The 14,887-nt window shown below is 43.4% G+C and overlaps 1 protein-coding gene across 1 annotated transcript in view; it reads left to right on the forward strand.

Moving 5' to 3' along the window:
- LOC138293210 (calcium-activated chloride channel regulator 1-like) overlaps positions 1–14,887 on the forward strand; it is a 261,870-nt gene that overhangs the window by 174,662 nt on the left and 72,321 nt on the right. The window contains exon 10 of the mRNA XM_069232298.1: positions 13,554–13,775. Within this exon, the coding sequence (XP_069088399.1) occupies positions 13,554–13,775 (222 nt within the window). The remainder of the gene's footprint in view (positions 1–13,553; positions 13,776–14,887) is intronic.

Raw genomic sequence — 14,887 nt, forward strand, 5'->3', positions numbered from 1 at the left:
AGGAAAACTACTTCTATTAAACACACTATTAAATAATTTGCTTTAAATTACAAATATATACAATAAAGTAGATGCAAATACCTCTTAAGACACCTTCATATCACTTTACGAACGTGGCGGGTCCTGAATCCTACAACGACAGTCTCCTATACCTACACAAGATGCAACATCACAATATGAGGGGTTTCATTATTGATAATGCAGGCCTACTTACTTTGCCAGGGTGTCATCACATCGGTAAAAGCAACAACTTGTTATATTTCACCACTGCAACACCATTGAAATTAATAAGGACACTGCAATACATGTTATAACACATCACTGAAGTCAAAGGAAGTAGTGCCAACATTCAACATCCTCCTACTACTGAAGGGTACCGGTGTGTCAGTAGAGTGGAGTACCAGTCCACAGAATTTCCAATGTAACCATTCAGGGTTCCGCAGCAGGTTAATTCCCTCAACTGTTCCCCAGGGAGCTTAAAGGGGGCAGCTCAACTGACCCTGGAGAGACCCATCAAAGTCCTGGGGGTCAGCTGGAGTTGAAGTCAATCACTGCAGTGGCATCAGGTGGTTTCTTCCTCCAGCAGGGTATCCTTTCATTTTCATCCTTCCCAGGTTCAGTATATTCTGAGTGGCCTCTACCTTGTGCTGTGGGCTTTAATTGTGGGTGGAAAGTTCTAGAAGCCAGGGTGTTACTTCGTCATTTCATCCCTGCTCAAACCCTAATGGACAGCATCTTGGGACAATCCAATATGGTGATTTCAAGTTCTCTTTTAAAGGAGATTCCCTTAATGCCTCAGTACCACCCTTAGGTAACACAGCTGTTTGATCCCATCCCACCCAAACTTCAAAGGCGAGCCCTTCCTTTGTTGACTCCACTCTTTTGGCCCTCCTACTTTTTTCTGTAGGCCTGAGCAGTCCACCCCAGGTAAAGTGTGACAAACTAATTAACAGGTACACATTTCTCCCTCACTCCTTCCTTTCCCTGGAACTGTTTAAGCACTGTTAATGATTTGATTGTGAGCAGAGGCCTTTGACCCTCCTGCGGGAGAGCAGAGAAATTAAATTGGCCCAGTAGGGAGGGACTTAAATCTAATCTGTTCAGTTCTGTAGTATTATACAACTCTTACACTGGTCATTTGATACTTGAGTTAGTTCATTATTGTTTATAACAAAATTAAGATATTTTTCAAAGAGACCTTCAACTCTTGTGAAAGCTTAAACAAAAATGTAAAGCTCAAAAGAACATTTCTTCAATAATAAACTATATCGTATTTTCCTCCACACAATTATAAGAGTGACATATTTTCTGCCCCAATGCATTTTAGACCCTATAGTCCTTCATCAGGGGATCTATTGAAAAGTAATTAAACACAAACTGAAGTTCCTAAGAAGGCACAAGCATTGTACTTCAACTACCTCTTAACCTGAATGTTAATATCTACTCTGAATATGCTTGATTAACCCCGTTCACTACAGGGACACCCCATGCCATGAAACAATCATCCTCAGCACTCCAAAAAGCTATCAAAGGTAGTTGATTCCTGCACATGTCAACGCAATTACCCGTCGTACTTCACCTATATTACTTATGAGGTTAGAGAAACTGAATTGGACTCAATAGTTTTTAGTGCACTATGCTCAATACTACTCCAACACTGAAATATAATAAAGTGCTGTAAACTAATCCAATTCATGCGCAACTATAGTTAACAGATGGTATTTGTGCATATCTAAAATTAGTGATAACTATGAGATTCACCACGTCAAACAGTATCAGTGCCCCATTAATAAAATACATTTTACCCAAAAGCAAGATATTGTGAAGGTTGGCAATCACCATCGAATTTAACAAGACAAACGTTGAATTTGCCTCATATGTTAAGTTCATGCTTACCTGCTGATGGGAAGTCATGCATTACCTGCAAAGCTCACCAAACCGATGGATAAATTTACCATTTTTGATCTGATTGTTAAAAGTGAGTGTATTTTAATGCGTTTGTCATGTGACAAAATCTGCCAACTGTAAACCAGTGTCATGGTGTGAAATGACTCAAATGTTCCGCTATGATGAAATAGCCAAAAAAATATGATACATTATTTCGAAAAAAGAGTGTAATACAAAAGTCAATGCAAAACACTGTTCCACCTTGTAGTCTGCTCCGGAAACCCTGATGCTGAAACATAGGGTTTGTTGCACATTAACCAAAAGTATGCTTGTATACAATACCAACAGCACATTTCTCAGAAATTAAATCGGATAAATCAATGTCAAAGCATAGATAACCATGTAATCCAAAAATGAATTCAAAGTGTAAATAACAGTCAAAATAAAAAATAAAAGTGAAAATATTTGATCAAGCAAATAACTGAAAATCCACAATAGCTGATTTAGGCCCTCATTACGAACTCGGCGGGAAATCCCGCTGAGTTCGGTGCTGGCGGTCCGAACAACGACCGCCAGCACGTTGAAGACCCTGCCGGCGTTTCCGTGTTTCTGCCCGCCGGTCCATCGGAATGCTGGGCCTGTACATTGCTGACGGCTCCACATGGAGCCGTCATCAATGAGGCAGTGCAGCGGGTGCAGCAGCACCCGTCGCGCATTTCACTGCCTGTAAATCGGGCAGTGACACGTGCGATGGGTCTGTACACGGGGCCCCTGCACTGTCCATGCCAAGTGCATGGGCAGTGCAGGGGCCCCCAGGGGGACCCCGGAGCCACCATTCCGCCAGCTTTTCCCTGGCGTGGTAAACCACCAGGGAAAGGCTGGGAGAACACAGGTTCATTATCCGGCGGGCAGTGCTGTTTGCAGCACTGCCTTGTCGGATAAGGAACTCCACCATACTCAGTCCGCCTGGCGGCGAAAGCCTGGCGATGGCGGAGTTCCGCCTGCGGCGTTCTCCTTGTGTATATTATATGGTGGCCTGGACCGCCATGCCGGGGGGGGTAATTTCCGCCATCGCCAGCATGGCGGGCCGGAACGCCATGTTCATAATGAGGTCCTTAGTTTGGATCCTGTACTGATAATGGGTGGCGAGAAACTAGAAGAGACAAGGCATTTAAATTCTGTCATTCAACTCTTTAGGTTGGAGAGTATCCAATTGTTTTATCCACATAAATTATTTTTTCAGAAAACGTTTGTTGTTGTCAATTTCAGTTGCCATATCCACCATTTCTAAAACTTGGAACCCTATGTTGCAGAATTAGAAAAAAAGAGTACAATTTAATAAACAAAATGAAACCAAAATCCAATAAAGGGAGCTGGAGATATGATTTTCTCAAGTTTTAATTAAAAATAGCACCAAATAGCACAAAGCGTCATTGATAGTCTATGGTCATGGTAGACTGGGACCTATGCACGATTTGAGACTGAGTACAGGTCGGATACACCAATCAGGTTAATTCTGGTCAAAGATTTTACTTTGTGGCTAAGGGACCGATTTATTTTTGTTGGCAGTCATCCCATCCTCTGCCAGGAATATGGAGTAAATTACTTGGTTGCGCTGATGGAAGTGCCAGTGGCCAAATGTTTAAATTTTTGCTGGGCCAGCTGACATTTCTAACATTATCAGGATCTGCCGTCATGGTGGGTTGTAATTGTGCCATACAGCTCAGTCAACATGATCAAGCCAGATGGCAAACTTGTCATGTTTCTTTTTGTTTAAAAAAGAAAAAATTGCAAAACAGAATTTTGGGCCTCATTACAACTTAGTTGGTCCTAAAAGCAGATTGCCAAAGCCGTGGAGAGGATGCTACTGTCATACTGGTGGCGTCCCCCAAGTGTATTACAAGGTGGGAACATTGTAATACGCATTCCCGCCGGGCTGACCAGTGGGAACAGTGCTACGATATTGGCCTTAGCTTCTTTAAGGGATCAGAGGCCAATAACTTAGCATACAGCATCCATTGGTATGGGCAGTGCAGCGGCCCCCCTGTGGCCCCTAGCACACCCTTACCACCAGCCTTTCCATAGCAGACAGTTCACCATGGAAAGGCTGGTGGTAAGGTGAGTTGTAATGAGCCAGGCGGCACTGAGTTTAGTGCCGCCCTGGCTGAGTACAACTCAGACTGCTGTAACCCTGGCGGGAACCATGTTCCCAACAGAGACAGCGGTCTCCTGGAGGGTCTGCCCACCAGGTTTGTAATGTGGCAGGCAGACCGCCACAGTTGCTGTGGTCCAACCGTCACTGCCAGCCTCATAAAGGGGCCCTTTATTTTTAAAAATAATAGAACAAAGCTTCCCTCACCATAGGAGTTTTCTCATATGTTAAGGGGAGCATTGAGCACTTTTTAGTACCCCATACCACCATGTTTTTCCTGGCAGTTATGGGCACTAACAAATGGTTATATATCTGTCCATCTAAATTAGTTGGGCAGACATATAGCCAAACCTCCGATGGCTCAGAAAAGTAAAGGCCGTCAGAGAAGTTTGACTACAGCAGAGACACAGTTGTCTCCACCATCTCCAAATCATGGTCTGCCCACATTTAAATCAGGCAGGCGGACCATAGTCTTGGCAGGAAGGTAACTCTATCACTGGTACAACCAAGTTCCCTCTGCACCAAGATCTAAATTGGGCCCTTAGTATTTTAAAACCCAACTAACCAGAGGAGAACACTTTTAATCCCCTCAGGCACTCAGTGTAGGCACTTAGAGCCTCACAGGTTGTCAGTCAGAGGATAGCAGCAGGGTTTGGTCCAGGTCCATCTGCCGCTGGACAATTGCAGGAAAGGCCTCTTGTAGCTTGTTGTATCCCTGTAGCTTGGACAGAAGGTCAGCCTTATGACCCTATAAATTAACTTGTTTTTTCTGGGTGCAAGAGGTAGCAGGTTCAATCCTTCAGAGTTCCTCTCTGGTCACAGACATCAGGTCCTCTTCTGATCTTCGGTAGAAAAAGTGTTCTGATATTGGTGCCTATAGATGCCACATGTATTCCTGGCCCTAGCTAGTCCATGGCAGATAATCTTGGCCCCTCCTTAACCAATGGTGTTAGAAATGGGGTCTTTGGTTGGCAGTCAGGTTACCCCCCTGTCCAAGCAAGGACCCTCACTCTAGTCAGGGTAAAAGAGAATCACCCTCAGCTAACCCCGCTCACCCTCTTGGTAGCTTGGCACGAGCAGCAGGCTTAACTTCAGAGTGCTAGGTGTAAAGTATTTGTACCAACACACACTGTAACTTAATAAAACCACTACAAAATGACACTACAGAGGTTTAGAAAAATAGAACGTATTTATCTAAACAAAACAAGACAAAAACAACACAAATCCACAATATACAAGCCAAGTTATCAATTAAAAAGCAAAAAGAGTCTTACTGTAGTTTTAAACACAACGCTAACGTTGTTAGCGTGAAAATGTAACTGGGTGCGTCAAAAATAACCCTGCACTGGCGAGTGTGCTCCAAAAAGGGCTTGCAATGCGTCTATATCACTCACGAGCGAGACCTTTCGTCGTTTCTCCCTCAGTCGAGTCAGCGTGCGTCATTTCTTCGCTCCGCAGGAGAATAATGCATTGATTCTAACCGCACTCTCAGGTCCGGGCAGACCTTGCGTCGTTTTTACATGCCCAGTGATGTTTGCGTCCGAAATCCAGCCGCACGATGATCCGAAAACCACGCAGCCCGGGTTGCGATCTCACCGGTCACGGGTATCGATCTTCTGGTCGTGTTGCAGGCGAGCGTAGATTTTCAGCCGCAAAGCTGTCGGCTCGTTGAATTTTCAGCCGCAGATCGGAGTTGTGTTGATCTTTTCCCCGCACAGCAGTCAGTGCGTGGATTTCTCACTCTTGGGCTGCCACCTTCTCCTTTCAGGTTCCAAGGAACTGGATGGGCACCACTCAGCAGAGGTCTTTGTCCTCTAGCACAGGCAGAAGCAGCAACTGCAGGATAGCTCCACAAAGCACAGTCACAGGCAGGGCAGCTCTTCTTCCTCAGCTCTTCATCTCTTCTCCAAGCAGAGGTTCCTCTTGGTTTCCAGAAGTGTTCTAAAGTCTGTGGTTTTGGGTGCCCTTCTTATACCCATTTTGCCCTTTGAAGTAGGCTTACTTCAAAGCAAAGTCTCTCTTGTTTGTGAAATCCTGCCTTGCTCAGGCCAGGCCCCAGACACACACTACGGGGTTGAAGACTGCATTGTGTGAGGGCAGGCACAGCCCTTTCAGGTGTGAGTGACCACTCCTCCCCTCCCTCCTGGCACAGATGACTCATCAGGAAATGCAGACTACACTTTAATCATATTTAAAGGTAGCCCCCATGTTAATCTATGAGAGGGACAGGCCTTTCAACAGTGAAAAACGAATTTAGCAGTATTTTACTGTCAGGACATATAAAACACATTACTATATGTCCTACCTTAACCATACACTGCACCCTGCCCTTGGGCTACCTAGGGCCTACCTTAAGGGTGTCTTACATGTAAGAAAAGGGAAGGTTTAGGCCTGGCAAGTGGGTACACTTACCAAGTCGAATTTACAGTTTGGAACTGCACACACAGACACTGCAGTGGCAGGTCTGAGACATGATTACAGAACTAATAATGTGGGTGGCACAACCAGTGCTGCAGGCTAGTAGCATTTGATTTACAGGCCCTGGGCACCTCCAGTGCACTGTACTAGGGACTCACTGGTAAATCAAATATGCCAACCATGGATGAACCAATCAACAATACAATTTACACAGAGAGCATATGCACTTTAGCACTGGTTAGCAGTGGCAAAGTGCTCTGAGTTCAAAATCCAACAGAAACAGGTCAGAACAAATAGGAAACAGGAGGCAAAAAGATTGGGGATGATAATCCAATTTAACTATGTTTAAATTTAAAGATGGAGCACAGACACTTTACTACTGTTTAGCAGGGGTATAGTGCACATAGTTCTAAAGGCAGCACAAATATAGGATACAGCAAACAGCAAAAAGCTCGTGTGACCACGCAGAAAAGGCAGATTTGCTAAACATCGTATCACAAAAATATGTTGCTTAATAGTGAATACATATTGGCAAACACGGTTACTGCTAGTATGCTTGGCTGTCCAGCTTCACACCTAATGCAGCACACAGAGACATTTGGAGGAAACCCACATTCTAAAAGTCTATAAATTATGATGACAGCTTTAGTGTCAAAATTCCTCTCTTATCTATATAAGATGGAAACGCCTTTCCTTCTCTTAAATATGATATTACAAATGCTCAAATAAAGCAGTGGAATAAAAGCATCAGAACCTGTTTCAAAAGTTGTCCAGAACAAAATAATAAATTTTTGTTTTTATAATTACATTTTCCTGACTGTCGGTCTTGAAACTGAAAGCATTTGCATTACAACAAAGAAGAAAATTCACTTCTGAGCCTATTTTGAAATATGCTATATGGATATTTTTTCTGTATTCTACTTTATTTGAAATAAGGAACCTTGTTCACTCAGTTATTTACATTTTATGTTTAACGTGAAGGTCATTTAAGCAGTTTGAATATTTAGTGAGGAGATATAGGGATGGTTGGTGGGACTAGAGAAGTATGAAGAATGAGGGCATGTGGGTTGCATTATATATTAATTGCTTTATTGCAGGTGTATTGTGTGAAATGCTACATGACATCTGGAAATAAAGGTTATTCAAAACGTAAATCTAAGGTCCTCATTACGAGTTTGGCGAGCCGTCCGTCGGCCTTCTAGACCAGTGGAGAGGAGACTGCTGCGAATGTTTCCACCAGACTGACCGGTGGAAACCTCCATATTAGGAGATTTCTGCTGGTCACCCCGGTGGAAACAGTGCTGTGGAATTGCCTCTGGGAGCCAAGGTCAATGCCGTCGCATAGAGGGTGCCCCCAGCTCCCTTGGAATGCGCACTGGCTTCCGTAGCATGACAGTGCGCATTCTAAGGGTGCAGGGAAAGGGACTCCCTGCACTGAACATGACATAGTCGTTGGCAGGGTATGGGCCCCCCTGTAGCCCCCAGCACTTCCTTTCCACCAGCCTTTTCATGGCAGGGACTCTGCCATGAAAAGGCTGGCGGAAAGGGAAATCGTGATCAGCATGGTGGTGCGGAACTCAGCGCTGTCGTGGTTGACCACAACTTCAACGGCCGCCAACCCGCTGGGATCTGTGATCCTGGCGGTGGTGGCGGTGTCCTGGCGGTCTGACCGCTAGTGTCGTAATCTGCTGGTCCAACCGCCATGAGTGCAGTAGTCCGAGTGCCACAGCAAGTTTGGCAGTCTCATGACTGACAAACTCGTAATGAGGCCCTAATTGCAGAATGAATAAAATACCATTTATGTTTTTCTGGGTTCCTTGAATAGCTTTGATGAACAAACCTCACAGAAGGATAATGATTATAAATAACTATTTCCAAAGCATGATGTGATAACATAAGAGTTCTTGGCACTACAATAGAGATGAGGTGCTTTAAATGCAGAGGAACAAAGTTAAACACATTTTCTCACAGTACAAAACGAAGAAGTGAAGCAAAGTTTATCTAGCACTCATCATCTTTTGTGTGTTTCATGTAATGGCCCAAATGGCCAACACAGTGGCGTAACAAAACTTGAGGGGGCACCCCGGCAAAGTACATGGAGGTGGCTACCTGACCCATTGAGAAGCTCTAAGGCCAGTGTCCCGCCACTTGTGCACAGTGTAGTGTGCTGATGGGACCCCTGGAGCTTGGAGGCCCTACTGCACTGCTGGGACTGCGGGGGCCATTGTTAATGCCAGTCGGCCAACAGCATCCAAGCCACACCATACTGATAAGGCCTATGTAGACTGAACCAGTCTGGTGTTGCAAGTCCAGGGTGGACTGTTCCTTTACTCTATGAGGAGCATGGCGCATTGATGCTGACTCCCAGAAGGCAGGTCTCAGTGCATATTAGCTCACTGGCTGAAAAGAATGGGTCTGAATTCAACCTAGAATGATTGTCAGGTGTTTAGGCTACTTGCAAATATTACTGCCATTTTCGTTTATGTGTCTGAGTGGAGTCTAGAATACTAGAGAGAAGGAACAACTTCTAAAATGTGCTTTTCAGAAGTGGGACTTTGCATTTTACTAAGTAGGCGAAGCATGGTCAACTGGTTGGATGGGGCAACACAATTTTGGTTTGAGAAAGACTATAGCCCAACGATACACAGAATTTTAATTTGTATTCGCTTTGCAAGTTGAAATTAGTGAATCTGTGTGAGGAGCAAAGAGGAAGCGTGGTCACAATGTGGTGTTCCAAAAAGAAGCTGGGCTGCAACATACTGGGTGATCTGAAGTTTAGCCACCCAAACATTTGGAGGTCTTTTTGTTTTGCAGGTTTTTGAAATTATACTATGTGCGATGCATGCATGAGATATGTTAGAAGCATGGTGCATCAAGTAAATAGATGTGTGCTGGATCACCGAGGGCCATTACCAACAAAGACCCCACTTACCAGGTGGCCAGACACTTCCAGGTCAAGCATCGAAGTGATTTCTGTCTTGAGTCAATGCCTAGAAATGAGAGAGGGGGAGACAGAATCAGAAAACTGTGCCAATTGGAGTCCAGGTATATTATTGGTTTGCAGGCAAAAGCCCCAGTGGGTCTAAATAGTGAAAAAGATCTAGGGATCCATTTAGGTGACTACGATTGTACTTGCGGCTACATTAGGGAGCGTTAGTCTGCAGAAGTTGTCCTTTTTTTGAGCTGCTTCGTTTTGTAACAGGTGTGCGTGGAAGGTCTCTTTACACTGAAAGGGAAATTGGGGCAACCAGCGACCCTTGTCTAGACAGGTGACTGGAGAGAGGTCTGGTTTGCGAGGTAGGATGGTCCCGGAGATTCCAATAGGAAAGGACTGTTGTCAGAGTAGAGCTTGCAGTCTCTGGCAGGCACTTTAGATAATTAACCCTTGCAGGGCGCTATTGACAACATGTGATAGGAATGTGCCAGATTCTGCGAGTGGGTATATTCTAAATTCTTCACATGTAAAGATCTTACCCCAAGGCAAGGGGAATGAGCTCTGACACCCTGGCAGGCTATCAAGCAACTTTAAGCCCATACAGGGCACAGTTGTGAGTATAAATATTCAGATGAATGTGCCAGGACCTGCGAGGTAGTGCTTTTGAGATGATATATTGTAAAACTTATCTAGAACTTTCCCATAATTTCCTGTGAAATGAGGAAATGCTCGCTCTGTTGTTTAAATGCACTCTACATGTAGGGTACTGCAGTGACTGGAGGGATCATGTTGAGTGTCCGATCGAGTGGACATTATTAGAGTTCTGGGTTATTATCTTGAATACCCAGGTTGGAATAAGAAAAACAGTACCCTTTTGATTGTATCTTTCAATGAATTATTGTTGGCATAAGCTAATATGATTTGAGCGCATTTTAAGATGCCCGCCGTTTTACTCCAAGACCCACTATTCACTTTAATCACTTGTTGAATGGAAGTCTGTTGCGAATTTCAATGCATTATGAAATCACACCGTAATGTCTTTGGTTTGAAGTGTTTTTTTATTTATGTCACTGACACTGAGAAAGACTTAGGGCCGTATTTATAGGGCCCTAGCACCACAGGAGCGTCACGTTTTGTGACGCTCCTGGGGCGCTAAACACAGTGCCATATTTACAAGATGGCGTTAAGCCACTTTTTGTGGCTTAACGCCACCTTGTAAATACGACCCCTTCCCACGCAGCACTGTGCGGGGGAAGGGGCGTGCAATGTGTGTTGCTGTGGGCATGCCACAGCAACACCCATTGCATTTTGTCGCTGCCCCAGATTTATGAAATCACATAAACCTGAGGCAGCGCCAATATCTAACGCCACCCCCAGGGGTGGCGTTAGCAGGGCACAACGAGGAGGAATACTTTTATTCCTCCTCGTTTTTTGCTTTTTCTATGCGTGCTGCATTCTGCCGCAAGCATAGAAAAAGCAAAATGCCAGAAATTATTGTTTATGTGCGGGAAGGTGTCCCTTCCTGCACATAAACAATCATTTGAAAATTATGCTTTGGCACTTCTGTGTGTGCTGCATTGTGCAGAACACACAGAAGTGCCAAAGCTCCATTAGTGATTGTTTATGTGCAGGAAGGGACACCTTCCCACACATAAACAATCACACCCCTCAACACAGACACCCTTGCACGATGGTGCAAGGATGCCTGCTTGGCGCTGGCAGCTAAATTTTGCGCCAGCACAGGGGGAATCGCAGGGGTGAACCGTATTCCCTTAAATACGGCATATCCCTGTGTTTCTACAGTGACGCAGCACGGCAGTGCCAATTTTGGCACAGCACCGCGCTACGCAACTTTTCTTTAAATCTGGCTCTTAGTGCCGAAACGCGTTTGCACCCTTATTTGAATAAATCTTTGGAATATTATGCCCCATTCAGTGCCCATCATTTTGTGAGACTGTCTGTGTGTGTGTGTATGCATATATATATATATGCTGAAAACAAAGATTATAAGAATGTGATAGTATGGAAATAGAATAGAAAAAACATAGAAATTAGTTTAGTTATAGTTGGGTTCTAAATTTACTTGCACAAACCCATAGAAACTACTCTCGCTCCCGCCATGCAGTTTTCTCCTCAATAATTTTACTTCAAATGTTACATTAATATTATCAATGATGTTATCAGCGATGTCTTGAGTGATGATGAAATATGTGGGGTAATTATGGCGAGGGCGTGAGTAATAGTTACCTTAGGGCACACGTTATATAACTATAACCTCCCTGTAACCTTTGATTTTTTAATTTAATTTGTGTATGTTTTTTTAATTTATATTGCCTAACTAGAACGTTCTTGAAAACTTTTCTTTTTTCAGTCCATTTCTAGGGCTTTTTTGTAAAGTAAAGTAATATTAATTACTATAAGTTAATATACCACCACTGTGCATGGCCTTTAAGCTCCAAACTCTGTGCCACATGATGTTTGGCCAGGCCCTGTGGCCTACCCCCTATGAGCAGCCAATCCCAAGCCATGCATGGCTGAAGGCAACATTATATATACAAATTTAGGGGGGCTACACGGGCACCCCAGGCCTCTGGACCACCACCCTTCCTTGGACTATCTAACAAAAATTGTTGGGGGGCTACATGGACCCTCCTGGTGCCTGGGACCACCACCTCCCTGGGGCAACAAATTAAAAATCATTAGGGGTTCGCATGGCCTCCCCGCATATGTAATACATTTCGCCCTGGGTAGGTGGTGGTCCCCAGGGCTTTAATAAGCCCTAAGAGGGGGGCCCCATGCACCCTTCCCCTTTATAGTTTGGGAATGCCTCCGGGACTTGGTCCACACGGTGGCAAAATCAGTTAGAAACACAGGAGACTGCTTTTTTTTGATTCACAGAGAAATCCACAGATCCAGCTGCAGATTTCTCCATGAACTTAAAAAATATAATACTTCTTAGCCCTGGTGGGATCCCAGGGGGACTTCTGGACCAAGAGTAGGGGGTTAGAGTGTACATACCCTGCCCCTTTTCTTTTTAAAACTTTTTTTTTTTGGAACTCAGCTGAAGCCGAGTCCCACAATGGCTGCCAATACTTCTTCTTTTAGGTGTTGGCAACTAATCAGGTTTCAACTGGAGATCTCCCTTGATCCACATTCTCAAACTGCATTGTTTAATTGGTACAGTAGTACTACCCTAGTACACTTACATACTAAAAATGGAGTTTACTAACCTACTTTAGGAAACCAATTACTCCACTTCCCCTATCTTTTTTGTCAGAGATGCCTTCCATGGTGGTGGAGATCTCCGCACACATACAATTTTGTAGTAAATGTTGAAGGGTCTAGAAAGAGAGGTAGTGAAATAAGGAATAATTACTATTAAATGGGAGGTATTTGAGGAAATTTAAGAGGAAGCTTGGGAGGGGCATGCTCATAAAAAATGCGCACTCACTAAACAGTATAACCAGTTTGGTTCACAAAATACACTTTTAGGGTCAATACAGTCCTAAAGTGTCCAAACAGGCTCAAATGTAGCCTTAGAGTAAGTCGAACCCCACACACAGCCACTCACAGCTACGGCAACACACTACCTTATAAAACAATGGAGACAGAGAATTTTAAAAAAGTATTAAAAAAATAAACTTTTAAAAGTATTTTTTATAAGTTAGATTTACATATTTAAGTTACCTTGAGTTAAACTGCTGTAACATTATTTTGTTAGCTCTAGGTTAAAATAAATATTTTAAATTAAGTTTCCTTTATATTATACAATAAAATGTTTTATTTTTTAAAGAATAATAAACTTTAAGAATTTTAAGTATACTTTCCCACAGGGAGATCTCTGCCTACAGGTGCAAACATTCTAGTAGTAGCCTTACACTTTAAAATTCTATTGTGGGAAGCTCCACACCCTAAACTGCGAGGGTGAGAACATGTAAGTCTACACCTAGATATAGATCTATATTCTTCACATGGTGAATGGCTAAAAAGTGTAGAGTTACACCCAGGTGTAGCCCAGGTGTAATTGTGCCCTAGATGTTTACACTGTCAATATACACCATTGATAATTTGGTCTTATATGTTTACATTAACCGTGCAAGTCAGTGCTTTTAAAGCCCTAATTATATACTAAAGAAGTGTCTTCTTTTCTTTCTCCAACAGCTTGAAAGTGATGGATTAAGCCTGGTAAAGAACCAGTGTTTGAACAAAACAGTGGCTATTGACAGTACGGTGGGGAATGACACATTCTTCGTGGTGACATGGCAGGCTGTCATTCCAACCATCAAAGTTCTTTCCCCTAATGGATTGTCTTATGCTAATAATGCCTTTGCTGTGGACTCAGCTTCCAGAACAGCTCGTCTTCAGATCAACGGCACTGCACAGGTGGGAAGAATTTTAAACATAGACCTTATCTACAGAATGACAGGGATCTTTAGGTTAAGAACTGGTCTGAGTCTACTATAGAGGTGCTGTCTTATAAAGTGGTAATTCTCATCAAAATTGTATGTAGTATAACTCACACTGGACCTGATATCTTTGGCTTGGTATTCTTTCAAACCTTTTGCCTTGACTCCCTGACTTTGCTGAACTCATGGTTTTTTGGCATTTTTTTCACCCTGTGCACTTCACTCCTGATAACTAGTGACAAGGTTCTTGTGCTTCCTCCCTAAAACCTGACAAAATTGGCATACACCTAATTAGCATAATTAATTTACTTTGTAAGTTCTTAGTAAATGGTACTGAAAGTACCCAGGGCCTTTAAATTAAATGCTACTAGTGGACTGCAGCACCTTATGTGCCACCCACTACAAGAGGCTTTTTAAACATGTCTCAGACCTTCCACTGGAAAACTGCCATTTCGATCTAGAAAAATAAACCTTTGCCTGGTATAAACCCTACTTTTGAATACTTATAAGTCACCCTTAAGGTAGGTCCTACAGGCTCATAGGGCATGGTGCATGGTATTTAAAAAGTAGAACATGTGGGTTTAAATTGTACATGTCCTGGAAGTGAACAACACCCCAAGTTGCTTTTCACTGCTGTGAGACTATCTCCCCCATAGAGTAACAAAGGGCTACCTTATTTCAATTAATAGGTGCTAACTCCAGTCTGGGAGCAGATAGAGAAATACATGTTACACTCCAATTCATTGTATTTTAAAATCCTATTTAATATTTACTGGTAATGTTGGACCTTAGATTAAAAAAAATTAAATTCCACCTTTAGAAAGTTGCCAATTTCCTGCCTAAAGTTTCCAGAGCCTTTCATAGGAGTTTCTAGCTGCCAAGTTCTGTTGATGGCTCCCCCATTAAGGAATATGTATTGGGCCGAGACAGTGAATAATGGTGCCAGGGTGTAGCTAGTACTGGGTCTTTCTGGCAGGATGGTAGGGGAGGAGCTGTACCCTGTCCTAATTACCTTTCAATGGGACCTGCCAACAGCACTCACTAAAGAACATGACACAGGGCCTACCTTTGCATTTGTCCCCTAGAGAG

Source organism: Pleurodeles waltl, chromosome 4_2 (genome assembly GCF_031143425.1).
Source record: "Pleurodeles waltl isolate 20211129_DDA chromosome 4_2, aPleWal1.hap1.20221129, whole genome shotgun sequence".
NCBI classification, from domain to species: Eukaryota; Metazoa; Chordata; class Amphibia; order Caudata; family Salamandridae; genus Pleurodeles; species Pleurodeles waltl.